General features: G+C 39.1%; 1 protein-coding gene across 5 annotated transcripts in view; it reads right to left on the reverse strand.

The window, feature by feature from the left end:
* Positions 1-14,019, reverse strand: part of MYO3B (myosin IIIB) — a 310,362-nt gene that overhangs the window by 153,202 nt on the left and 143,141 nt on the right. For 4 of the 5 annotated variants that reach the window (XM_067471635.1, XM_060778850.2, XM_067471630.1 and 1 more), the window contains 3 exons: positions 13,285-13,381; positions 8,536-8,652; positions 7,803-7,907 (listed from right to left, as the gene is read on the reverse strand). In XM_067471635.1, coding sequence (XP_067327736.1) covers positions 7,803-7,907; positions 8,536-8,652; positions 13,285-13,381 — 319 coding nt within the window. Of the gene's footprint in view, positions 1-7,802; positions 7,908-8,535; positions 8,653-13,284; positions 13,382-14,019 lie in introns of those variants that run through there. The other variant, XM_067471636.1, reaches the window with a different exon arrangement.

Consider the following 14,019-nt stretch of genomic DNA (forward strand, 5'->3'; position numbering starts at 1 on the left):
TGGAAAATGGAATGTTGGAAAAGAGATATAAAGATGGACTTAAAGACAGCTTTAAAGACTGTGGCATAGATACTGAGAACTGAGAAGCCCTGGCCTTTGAGCGCTCTAACTGGAGGTCAGCTGTGACCAGCAGTGCTACAGAATTCAAAGAGGCACGAATGGAGGACAAAAGAGAAACGTGCCAAGAGGAAGGCGCATTAAACCAACCCTGACTGGCACGTGTTCCACCTGGAAACTGATGCCCTCACTGCGGAAGAATATGCAGATCAAGAATAGGATTCCACAGCCACCTATGGACCCACTACCAAAACACTACATTTGGAGGACCATCATCCTTGGGCTATGGGGGATCACCTAAGGAAGGAAAGGAAGGAAGTGGGTGTCTCATTTTTTGATAAAAATTACAATACAGTACTCATACTGACCCATGGATAAGTGGGTCCAGGTTTTGGGTCCATATTTACTATATTTTCTAGACTAATGAATACATAGGATAATTCTTCTTTGTCAGGAGTAGGCAACTCTGGGAAGCTAGGGGGATAGATAAACACCCCAGGAGAACCTGGATAGCATCCCCTATATATATATATATATATATATATATATATATATCCCCGAATGCCCTTCAGATGCCATTTTCTCCATGCTTTTAAGTACTCTTGTGTCATTTTTAAAAACAAGAGATGAGCAGAAGTCATTTTCTGTTCAATTTATGTTTTTAAAGAGGGGCTCCTAAGACTAGCATGGTGGGGTATGTATGTGTGGAGAAACTCCTCTGCTTAGAAGACATTTGGAGCAAAATAATTTATTCTTGGGGGTGAAATGTTGATTCCCCCCTACCAAGGGACTTTCAAAGTCAAAAAAGGGCTGTGCAGGGGCCACCAGCAGCCCTCAGGCAAACTTTACCTACTCCTTCTATAGATACGTCTTACTTAAGCAACATGATTTAACAAATTAGAACTAATTATAAATCAATAACTGGAACAGAACTATTCTAAGTTAATAAACCACCCTTGTCTCAACATGTCCATATTTGCCATGTACTGCACACAGAAGTACTTTATTTTAGAGAAACTCTTCACCTTATCTGTAAACTATAAAATGTTTTGTTTTGTCATGCCCATTGGAACCTTTAAATCAGAACTTTCCAAACTGTGTGTTGCAACCCTTCAGCATGTCCGCTGCCGTGTACAGGTAACGAGAACGAAATACCTTTGAGTCTATGTGAAATAAGCAATAAATCATACTTAAAATATATATAAATGAAAGACTTTTGTGAGATATGTTGGATCCCCACACATTTAGTTATTATGATGTATGAGTTTGAATTTCTTATAAGGGGAGGGGGGGTGAAACTCCGATTTGCTAGTAAAACTGAATGATTGTGTCGCAAAATGATGCATGTCTACAAAGTGTGTTATCAACATGAAATGTTTGGAAAGCTCTGCTTGAAAGTCAGGAAATAGTATTATTAGAGAGAACAGACAAACAAGCATGACACTTTGGTGCACCACATTTAAGTAGTTGACACCAAGCTGGTGTGGACTACTGTGTTACATTGCTGGATACAACAGCATCACAAATGTGCTATCTCTGGTTGACCTCAACTCTAACTATTTAGAGAAGTAGTGGGTGTGTATCATGCAGAAAATACTTCCATTAGACACACAAAGATCATAATGAAAGATCACATTAAAGCTAGAGAAGTGTAAGAAAACCGATTGCAAGCTAATGTTTGTTCCATAATCATTTCTGGCAGCGAAGTAATGACATTATAACACTGCATGTATTCTTTCATATTGAGGCATTTTGTTTTGTTTTATGCCTTTTTGAATTTTTCAGTTCTAACTTTTGGTAAGCCGTCAACAGGAACATTCAGGAGATTCCACCTGAACATTAGGAAGAACTTCCTGACCGTGACAGATGTTGAACAGTGAAACTCACTGCCTCAGGGCCCTTCCACATAGCCAAATAACTCAGAATATCAAGACAGATGATCCACAATATCTGCTTTGAACTAGATTATCTGAGTCCACACTGTCATATAATTCAGTTCAAAGTGGATTTTATAGAGTTGTGTGGAAGGGGCCTCAGAGTGTAGAGGAAGCTCCTTCCTTGGAGGCTTTGAAACAGAGGCTGGATGGTCATCTGTTGGGGGTGCTTTAATTGCGCTTTTCCTTCATGGCAGAGGTTGGACTCTATGATTCTATTATACTATGATTCTAAATCAATCAAATCTGTCAACAAACACATCTATAAGTTGTTACAATGTGGAGAAGCGAACCCAATTCATAGTTGCTATCTTTGATAGCTATTGTTCATGCATTTACTGAAACTTTTAGTTTTCTCATTTTGAAACATCTGGGGGGGACGGGACAGGACGGTATGGATGGAATATCAGCTGTATTTAGTGGTTGTTCTGCTTTTCAGCAATTTAATCCTCCTGACAGTCACTTTTTTGAGGTTGAAATATTCCTGGGTTTATTTTTCAGCATTTATTTGAAAGATACATTTCAAAATAGATTGAGCCGGCATTGATATACATCTTATAGCAAACAGTAGAAAAGTGGAAATGTCAATTCTCAAATACGGTTTGTCAATTAAACAAAAAACAAGAACCTGTTTCATAAAAAACAGTCACCTGTTTTTTTCACTAACAAAGCAGCGAAAGATTACAATCTCTAGGTATAGAGTTCTATTTCTGTGGCACTATATCCCATTTTCATTAAAATCATAGCCATATAATTGGATTTGCATCCTCATTACATTTGTATTAGAAATATTCTGATGATATGTTACCATGAAAATGAATGATCATGGAGTTAATAAATCTTATTTTCTATTACTTATGGCCACAGAGCCTGGTACTTCATGGACTTCTCCCAGTACAGCACTGAATACTTGACCGAAAAATAGACACAAATGGTGTTCCTGGGTAGGAAGAAGATATATAGCACATCTCCTGTATTTGTGGAATTGATATATGCAGTTTCACTTGCCCACAGTTTAATTTGTTCAGTTATTCACTTAGGGACTCCTTCACTTTCTTCAGTAGCTTCAGTGTTTACCCCAGTTAAAACCACAGGTTTTACAAGTCTGTTATGGACATGGGGGTCATACTGAATCTTGATGGACATCCTGAAGACTGAAATTGAAAGCTGGCCTGCCATTAAGGAATGTGAATGCTGGCACCTCACCAAACTACAGATCCCATAATTCTATTGCATTGTGCTTTAAAGTGGTGTCAAACTGAATTAATTCTACAGTGTAGATGAACCCAAAAGATGGGGTTCAGTCAGAGCTATCTGTGTCATGTGAGCTGCTCTTCATTCCCTTACCAGTTGGCTTCAGATACTGTATCTCATTAAGTGTTGAATTTAAATTCAGACTGCCAGTCTGGTGGTTATAAGAGGTTCCTTCTTGTTCTTCACTTTAAAACAGCAAAATGTTTATGCCTAGCCCTGCTGAAATCATGTAACTTAGAAATAGCTCATTAGTTCATAATCTGTTCATTTCTCCCATAATTAAATTACATCAGGGATTCGAGACAGACAAGAGACAGATAATAGGTTTCAAATTGTCCAGAGTTTTGATTTTAGTTTGTCGCTTTGAGTCTCTTCAGAGGGAAAGGCGGCATGTAAATAAATATCGTGATCGAAAAATTGGACCCCCTCCCAAAAGATAGACTCAACATGAATTCTGAAGACATATATGAATTTCATTTTATTTTTACATTGAATAAGGTTTTGCAATATTTTGCATTTTGCATTTGCATTTGCATTTTTGCATTTCCAGTAGCCCTTCCAGGAAAGTACACATTCCAAAAGGGCCTAACTAACCTTTCATCAACTTAAGGGGAACTGAAGATGAAATGCACAGACAAAAAACCTATCTGTAAATCCTATTAACAAAACAGGTTTCGCTCACTGTCTCCTTTAAAAAATAATTTATAGAACTCACATAATCCACTTCATAACGCTTTGGGACCTCCATATACATGTTTTATAATCAAACTTCCCGAGAGGGTCCAGAGATGAGTCACTGCCAGCACCCAAATTAACTTTGTATACTTTTCATTGAAATTTTTATATTTACATTGCAACCCATTGAGTTCTCTGAAGCTCACTCTTTGTGTAAACAGGACTTGACAATTGATCTCATCACAGACTGCTTTGCTTATTGCCTCAGATCTTTCCACCTGTTCACACCTTTTTCAGGGTGGACCTTTCAAATGGCTCCAGTTTCTAATCCATGTTTCCTGCCACTGGGGAAACACCAACTACCTCTGACATCAGGAGGATTCCCCAGTCTACGAATGCCCAGATCCTAGTTAGGCTGGATTTTTGACCAACCAGGGGAGGGTGTGGATATTTTGAATAGCAGTCAAAGTGAATAAAATACCTTGTATTTTGCTGCATGCATTGTCTAATCCTTTTGAGAGCAAACTCTGTACCTGACATCCTTTCAGGCCTGATAGTAATAAACTTCTGTTCCTATTAGCTCATGCAAATCCAGTTTGCATGTGGATCTGGTATTCAAAGTAATGGGGTGTGCCAGGCACCGAACCTCAGCTTGCTTCTTTGCTGGTTAGCTAAATTTCAACATCAATTTAACAACAACAATGGTATGAATGCCATTTTGCCCCCTTGTCAACCCTTAAAGGCCACACCTATCCAAACATCAGCATCTGTGAGCTCAAACTCTTGTTTCTGCTTGCGGTTGTTTAATACTGAATTTAATGGCTGGAGTGGATTATGTTTTGAGAGCTAGCATGGTGTAATGGTTTAAGTGTTGAATTATAACTTTGGATATCAAAGTTTAAATCCCTGTTCAGCCATGGAAACCTTGGACAAATCACATTCAATCTCAGAGGCAAGTAATGAACTCCCTCCCTCCCCTGAACATATATTGTGAAGAAAATCTTAGAATAAGGTTGTCATAAATTAGGCTAAACTGAAGGCATATAACAACAATAATAATTTGTTGTTCTTTGCCATTCTGGGGCCCAAGAAGGTTCTGGGAGATTAAAAAAAATATCCTTTGAGGGGCTATATGCATCCTGCAGTTTATTCCACTGCTGGTCTAAGTAAGTGCCACGATAGCTACCCCTGGATGACTTCAGTTGTTTTTCTTTTAGTTATTTCACAATTGCAGGATTGTGTCCTCATGAAGTAGTGGAGGAGACATATCACATGGTTCAAATGTGGCTCATGCTTTTCCTCTCGCTGGCAGCTCATGCATTATTTTGCAAACTCCGGTGAAACAAGGCAGACAAGAAGACTGTGTACACTGGCTAAAGGCCTGCAGCACTGTTGTTTTTTTAAAAAAGTAATTATTTCCATTATTATTGGTAAATGGGTAAATTACATTACATGGGAAATTACCTTAGAATTGTTAGTACATAGCTAATTATTTTTACAAAGTAATTTTCTAGGCTCAATGAAATTTATAGTCAGATTGCAGGCAGCTGATGGGATTACTGGCTGTTCACTATGCCTAAAACGTTTTGAAATTCTAGTTCTTTAGGTCCACTTTAACATAGCGGTAATAGCTATATTCCATCCCACCACCAGTGCAACCTCTTCTGGCCTGTGCATTGCAAACTCTCCAAGTATCCCAATTTGAGGAACAATGTTGTCCCTCTTTTTCAGGTCAGCCTTTAGGTTTTGCCCCTGCACCTGGTTGCTCCTTGGCCCTAACAGACCAGCCATTCATGCCTCTGCTCAGGAGCTTGTAAAATCACCAAGGATCCTGGAAAGAAGACGCTTCACACACCGCACCATTGTTATCCCTACCATGCTCAGGACTCTTGCCTTGCAGATGCAAATGGAGGATCCTACATAAGTCCGGGGCCCTGTAAATTTTGCCATATAAAATCAAAAGAGCAAATAATTGGTGAATAGATGAAATGGGATTCATTGCCCAGATTTCATCAGCTACCCCATTGCCAGTTAAGCATGGGCTTTCAGCACTGGTAAGGCAATTTCAGACACTGGACAGCAAGGAACATCAATGACTATGGACACAGAAAATCATTACTGACTCCTGATGAGAAAGCTGAGAGCCTATATAACAGATATTTCCAATAATGCATTTTTTACATTGATTTGGTCCAAAATTTGTCATTTCTACAACAAATCCACAAAATCAATTTGGTCATGGCTATCGTAATCTTCTTGGGAGGAGAGCAATGTCCAGTCTCGATAAAATAGTGAAGAGTAGAGACATCAGACTGGCAACAAAGATCCGCCTAGTCAAAGCCATGGTATTCCCTGTAGTCACCTACGGATGTGAGAGCTGGACCTTAGGGAAGGCTGAGTGAAGGAAGATCGATGCTTTTGAGCTGTGGTGTTGGAGGAAAGTGCTGAGAGTGCCTTGGACTGCGAGAAGATCCAACCAGTCCATCCTCCAGGAAATAAAGCCCAACTGCTCACTGGAGGGAAAGATACTGGAGACAAAGTTGAAGTACTTTGGCCACATCATGAGGAGACAGGAAAGCCTAGAGAAGACAATTATGCTGGGGAAAGTGGAAGGCAAAAGGAAGAGGGGCCGACCAAGGGCAAGATGGATGGATGGCATCCTTGAAGTGACTGGACTGACCTTGAGGGAGCTGGGGGTGGTAACAGCTGACAGGGAGCTCTGGCGTGGGCTGGTCCATGAGGTCACGAAGAGTCGGAGACGACTGAACGAATGAACAACAACAACATCGTAATGTTTAAAGCTCTACTAAAAACACCAGAGTTCAATTTTAGCTGTACATAACCTTACAAAGCTCCACATGTATGTGTATGTGGTTCCTTCAAGTCATCTGTTGATTTATGGGAATCTCATGAATTTCATAGGGCTGTCTTAGCAAGGAAGCCTTGGTTTTGCCAGTTCCTTCCTCTGAAAAATAGACGACACAACCTGCTATTCATAGGAGGTCTTCCACCCAAGTACTAATCAGGGCTCACCTTGCTCAGCTTCTAAGGGCACATCCAGACAGCCCCTTTAAAGCGGGAGTTCTTGCATTCTAAAGTGGGCCATCCAGATGATGTCCCAAAGAATAACAAATGCATTCACCACAAACCAGGAAAATCCTGGTTTGTCACAAATTAATTTGTTAATGGGTTTATTCCACACCTTCTTGGAAGGCACAGGAGAAACCCACTACTTCTGCTGTCTGGACTGCTCCCTCAAAGGTTCTGGAGTTTTGAGGTGCAGCCCAAACAAGAGTCCCACATTTTTCTGGGCTAAATTATTCCGGAAACCGTGAGGACACCAACCCGCTCCCCAAAAACCCCCAACCCCCCTTTTTAAAATAAATGAACTTACCCGGCCTCCATTAGCATGGGGCTGGAGCTCTCCTGGCACATACAAATGACACGCCAGGAGAAAGGGGGAAGGAGGAAAATTGCTTCCCCCCCCCCCTCCCGCACATCATTCCTACATGCCAGGAGAGCTCCAGCATCATGCTAATGGAGGCTGGTTAAGTTCTTTTATTTTTAAAAGGGGTTTTGGGGAAGGGTTAGGGTGTCCGGGTGTTATCCTGGAAGGTTCTGGGAGTGCATCTGGACACCCGTCCCAGAATGCACGTTCTGTGTGGATTAGGACTTGGAAACATTTGCATTTTTAACACGCGACTGTTCCCGGTTTAAAGGATGGTCTGGATGCGCCCTAAGACTGGGTGACAACTGAGTGTAATGCTTCTCAAACCAAATGGAATGGTTTGCAAAGTTTAATAGATCTTAAAACTAAAAACATCAATATATCTCCAAATTATGTAGACAATGCTTAGCATTTTTTTTTTAATGTTTCCATACCTGGTCTTTGTTAAATGTAATCATGCCTTGATAGGCAGCATCTGCAGAGGCAAATATGTGAGGTGGATTTGAAGAACGTTTCACACCATGGTACAGCTTGGAAAACTAAATAAGAAATGGGAATAGTCAAAGCACAAGATGTGAACTATGCCAAGAGTTTCTGCCTATCATAAAACTATAAAGGGAAAACATTTATCTTGATATCTACTTTGAACAGTTTTATTTGTTTTTTTTTTTTGCAAGAACATAGGAAGCTGCTTTAGATCAGGTGCTATCTGGCCCAAAACTGATGGGCAGGAGATTCTGGGAGGTCTTAGTCCAAATAATATCTTTTCTGAGCTCAGATCTAGCCCGATATTGTCTATTTCAATTGACAAGCGCTTCCCAGGTTCTCAGAGAGATGTCTTTCTACCCTCTGCTTCCCAATTCTTTTAGCCAAAAGCACTGGGGACAAACATTGTGGGGCTTCAACGTAGAAAATTATTTACTCTCCCAAAGAGCCATCCATGTACCTTCTTTCCAGTGATTTCTGTAAGACACTTGAAAGCACAACTAAACCAAATACAGTTGATGCCATGGCAGGGGAGGTACTGGGAAGCATTCTATCATCAGAGCTTAAAATACCCTGATTAAAATAGCATTGTTTAGATTTCCTTGCAAACACAATGTCATTGTCCAATAGTTAACATTTAAAAAACCAACAACAAGAAGAAAATTCTCGGTTCTTTCTTACCTGTGGAGAATATATGCTGAGATTCTGGAAGGGGTTTAAGGCTATTAAGATATCTCCAACATAAGTATAAATCTGCAAGTCTGCAAAGCGCTTCTGCAACTGATGAATAATTGTCTCCTGAAAAGATTACAAGTTTTACAGTCAAGCAGTATTTTTTGCAGATAGGAAATTCATTGTGTGGAAGTACATCAAATGCATGAAGCAATAAGCGATAATCTGAAATGTTATTTGTCACTTATGTCAAATATTGACTTCTCTATATAAAACCATTGTTTTCATAGTCTCATATCTCTTGCTAAGATAAATCTATAACTAGGCCACGTTGAAAGTAATAAGCCTGTCTGTCAAGTTTATTGTGTGGCTCAGAGAAATAAACTGTAGATATGCTAATATCTAAATATATAGTGGGAAAAGAAAAACACCATAAAATATATTTAACTTTCTTGACGCATTGTTGTTTTTTAAAAAACAAAACACTTGTCCATAACATTAAGCTAAATTGCTTGCTGTAAACACAAAATGCACAACGATTTTGCTTACGAGTGTGCCTTTTTAGCAAAGGCTCAAATCCAGCCAAAGTAAAGCACTTTTACATGTCATTAATTTCAATCAATTGCCCATTGAATTCTACTCTCATATAAACGTGCTTAAATTTGGCAGGGTTGAGGCTCTACTTTCTTTTCAATGAAAATAATAAAATGGAATGAGGGATTGCGAGGAAGCGACCAAACCTAACACTTTCCTACTGTTACGCTTGTGCACCCAATTTTATTAGATACAAGCCCTTGCATCATTGTTTTTAAGAAGTATGATAAATTAAGTGGACCAAATAACTGTGATACTAGCAGTGGACCTGCACATTAAACCTAGGGCTGCCACTGAACCTACACAATGCAGCAAAAATGATCTAAAGCAGAAAAAGGACAGGCAGACCTATTATTCTCTAAAGATGCAATGAGTACTCACAAATATCCTGCTTACAGTTGAATTATCTATTCCTGACAAGTCAAAAACACTCTGTGGGAAGAATAATTCCCCTCCTAAAATTCCCATCAGTTCAAACAAAGTTTCATTTCTTTAAAAAAAGCTACTTAGATGGGAATCTACACAAAGGAGATGATAATGATGATGATGATATAAAAGAAAAAGTTTGGATTATTGATGTCACCATATCAGGCAACAGCCAAGTTGACAAAAAAAACAGGAAAAACTCAGCCGTTATCAGGACTTCTAAATTGAACTGCAAAGGCTCTGGCATAAACCAGTACAGGTGGTCCCAGTGGTGATCGGCACACTGGGTGCCATGCCAAAAGGTCTCAGCCAGCATTTGGAAACAATAAACATCAACAAAATCACGATCTGTCAAGTGCAAAAGGTCACCTTGTGTGCATCATTCGAAAATACATCACACAGTCCTAATCACTTGGGAAATGTTCAACTTGTGCTTTTGTGATACAAAATCCAGCATATACGAGGGGTATTTTTAAGTAAGGTCCGTTTTGTTGTAGACACTAGCAAATACGGTTTTTGTCAGCAAGGAACCTGCCTACTGCAGAAATTCATCGAAAGATTTGTGAAGTGTACGGTGATACTGTTATGAGTGAAAGCAAAGTGCGTAAGTGGGTACGACAATTCAAAGATGGCCATGACAACGTCCATGATGAGGACCGCTCCGGTTGCCCTTCTTTGATTACAGACGATTTGGTGGCTTCAGTTGAAGCAAATATTTATGAAGAGGGTATTTTAAAATTGGTTCAGAGGTATGATAAGTGTCTGAACAAACTTGGCAACTATGTTGAAAAATAGAGTGAAGTATGTACTTTCTGAAAATAAATTTACTTTTTTGAAATAAACTTTTGTTGTGTACTTATGTTCCAACGGACCTTACTTAAAAAATACCCCTTGTATATCTCATTTGCTGTGACATACTGTGTTTATAATAATAATAATAATAATAATAATAATAATTTATTTGCGCCCTGCCACCATCTCCCCGAAAGGATTCGGGGCAGCTAGCAAAGTACTCAAGGTGCCACACATAAAATAAAATTAAATATCAAAACAATACACAGCTTTACTGAATACAACAATGAACAACATCATTGTTGTATTCAGTAATGGAAAAGCTGTGAGCATTACATGGTAAACTGCAAAAACAACTTTGTTCATATTCACAGTTTACAGACTGAGTAGTTCTTATTCAAACACTTTGGACTAGAACTGTTTTGAATTTTGGAGGAGGGTTCGGAATACCTTATTGCACAAACATGCTTTAAAAGGTATCTTGGAGATGGAACCCAAATCTAAACAAAAAAATCCCATTATCTTTCACATTCACTTTATTCAAATAGACTGAAGATAACTTTACACTCAATGTTTTTAAATAATATTGTGCATGAAACATAGGGGTTGCTATCTCAGTCACCTACATGGATTTCGGGGTATATTGGATTTTAGAATTCTGGATAAAGCATTCCCAACCTGTTGCTGTATGTTCAGAACAATATGGAATCAGAAAAATTGAAGAGCATTCGAAAATACTAGAGCATTCGATCTCTGTTGATTTTTAATTTTTGTATGTATGTATTTTATCTTTTGTAATTTAGCTGTAAATCGCCTGGAGCATTCTCGGATGGAGGGCGATTAATAAGTTATTAGATGATGATGATGATGATGATGATGATGATGATGATGAAGACAAAATATGGGGACAGGGTATACTTTCACAGCCAAGGTCTTTCCTGAGTGTGTGTGTCTTGGAAGAAGAAGATGGAAGATGTGTGAAAATGTGGATGAGAGGGGTACGAAATGTGAATGAGGTAGGGTTACAGTTCTGAGAAATATTGGAGAGGAATCCATTCAGTGCTGGTACTCCTAACTACATTGAGGATATCCCTTCTCTTTTCTTCTCTCCCTTTCAAGTAGCAAAGAGGACAGGGTTAAAGGTATGTCAGAAGGCTTCTCAGCATTTTAATGTGGCAAGCTCAAGGAGGCCATCTCTTATCTTTATTGGAATGAAGAGGATGGAAGGCATTAGGACAGTGGCACTAACTTCTTATAGGATGCATTCTGGTGCTAAAAGTCTCAATTTCACACAAATATACACCCAGGATTGATCAAATCCTAGTGTTTAAAGGATGTAGGCACCTTTCACACAGCTGTATAAAATCCACATTGAACTGGATTATATGGCAGTGTGGACGCAGATAATCCAGTTCAAAGCAGATAATGTGGATTATATGCCTTGATATTCTGGGTTATATGACTGTGTGGAAGGGCCCACAGATTTCACAGTTTTCTCTCAAGTTGGAGAGCGATAATGCCATAGTTTTGCTCTAGCATTTAGACCAGAGGTCCTCAAACTTTTTAAACAGAGGGCCAGGTCACAGCCCTCAAACTGTTGGAGAGCCGGATTATAATTTTAAAAAAAACAAAACATGAATTCCTATGCACACTGCACATATCTTATTTGTAGTGCAAAAGCACTTCAAAATAATACAATAATTGAAATGAAGAACAATTTTAATAAATATAAACTTATTAGTATTTCAATGGGAAGTGTGGGCCTGCTTTTGTCTGATGAGATAGGATTGTTGTTGTGTGCTTTCAAGTCATTTCAGACTTAGGTTGACCCTGAGCGAGGGCCGGGTAAATGACCTTGGAGGGCCATATTCGGCCCCCAGGCCTTAGTTTGAGGACCCCTGATTTAGACAATTAATAAACCCCATAAGCACTGCCATATGATGCAGTTTCATTATGTTTAACCGCATATAGCAGTGTTACACTGCATCATGAAACTGAATAATATAGCAGTGTAGATGGGGCCTGAAAGACCAGTGTAGATAGCCACATTCATCTTTTTGAGCTTCAGTGCAGAAAACAAAACAGAGACACCTGTAATGCGTTTGGAAACCAGAAGAGGCTTCCTTCTCATCCAACCCAGTTAGTCACATTTGCAATTCGTTTCTGGAGTGTGTTAGTTGGGTCCCAGCACTTTAATATGCTAAATCCTCCTATCAAGCTCAACAAATCTCTGGGCCTTTCCACACATCCATATAACCCAGAATATCATGGCAGAAAATCCCACAATATCTGCTTTGAACTGGGTTATCTGAGTCCACACTGCCATATATTCCAGTTCATAGCAGATAATGTGGGATTTTATTCAGCTGTGTGGAAGGGGTCTAGTGCAGGTTTTGAAGGGACATTGGAATCTGCCAAGGAGAGGAAGGGATTTGGCTCTGGTCCTGATCCACTGATGAAAGCGGGATCTATCAGCAGAATAACACCATGTGAGCTGATCTATGTGTTAAAATTATTGGAACTAAGATTAACAAGTATATGTAACTAGACAGCAATATGCACCATGGTTGCCGTATTACAAGCTTTATGAACATGTTACTAATATATAACCCTCCAAAGTGAAAAAGAACTTCAGAAATATACATATTCTAATATTTATATTTAAAAACTGGAGGTTTTGTTGTAGCAGGCACAAATAATAATTAATCTAACATCATTCATCACCTGATTATCCTGTGTAACAGAGCAATATAAATGCTCAGAATATAAATGAAGCTATGACAGGAGATCATAACCATATGACACAGGGCTTTTTCCTCCATCATATCAGAGTTATGAACAATTAACTTGGTGACATGATGAAACGATCAGTAATAAGAATGTCTCAATGACAAGAGCAGGCAGCAAGATCACTGTTTGGGAATTCATTAACTTGGCATACCTTACCTCATCCAGGACTTCCAGGTTTACCAAATCATCATCGGGAGAATATTTGTCTGATGCATCCACCCGATAGGGTCTTCGAGTGTGTATTCGCTCATGCCTATAGAAGCGTCAGAGATTCCGTGTGAGAACAAATTCCTCAGAAGGCCAAAGGCAATAAGAATTCAGTGGACGCTCAGGCTTTTTCCAAGGACAATTTTTTTAAAAAGCACTCAACTGATGTTCTGCAAGGAAATCGGGACTGGGCATATCTCCCCCTGCCCCTCTCCCATGATTTACAGGCAAGCTCTTTTCATTTCAATGGATCTCCAGCTTTCAGAAGGATATTGTTATGGGCTATGTATTTTTAAGTATATTTTGAATGTGTTTTAAAGCTATTTGAATCAAAGTTTGATTACTTGTTTTGTTTCATGTTTGTTTAAATTTAATTTTACTGTTTTAGGCATTTTTTTTATTTTAAACTATTTTGTAAGCTACCTTGTGTCCCATATTGGGAGAAAGGCAGGATATAAATAAAATTAAAATAAAAGCAAATGGCCTGGCAAATAATAGATATGGCAGCCATATAATGTAACCCTTCCATCCTCTTCTTGATTCAGAATGACCTAACCACAAGTCCTTCAAAACCTGGCCCATGACCCTCTGCCTGATTGATTTGTACAGACTAAGCAATCCTTATTTGGCATTCCAAAATACTCTAAAATCCAGAACTGTCCACATGCGTGGCTGAGATAGTGA

This window comes from Anolis sagrei, chromosome 1, assembly GCF_037176765.1.
Source record: "Anolis sagrei isolate rAnoSag1 chromosome 1, rAnoSag1.mat, whole genome shotgun sequence".
Taxonomy (NCBI): Eukaryota; Metazoa; Chordata; class Lepidosauria; order Squamata; family Dactyloidae; genus Anolis; species Anolis sagrei.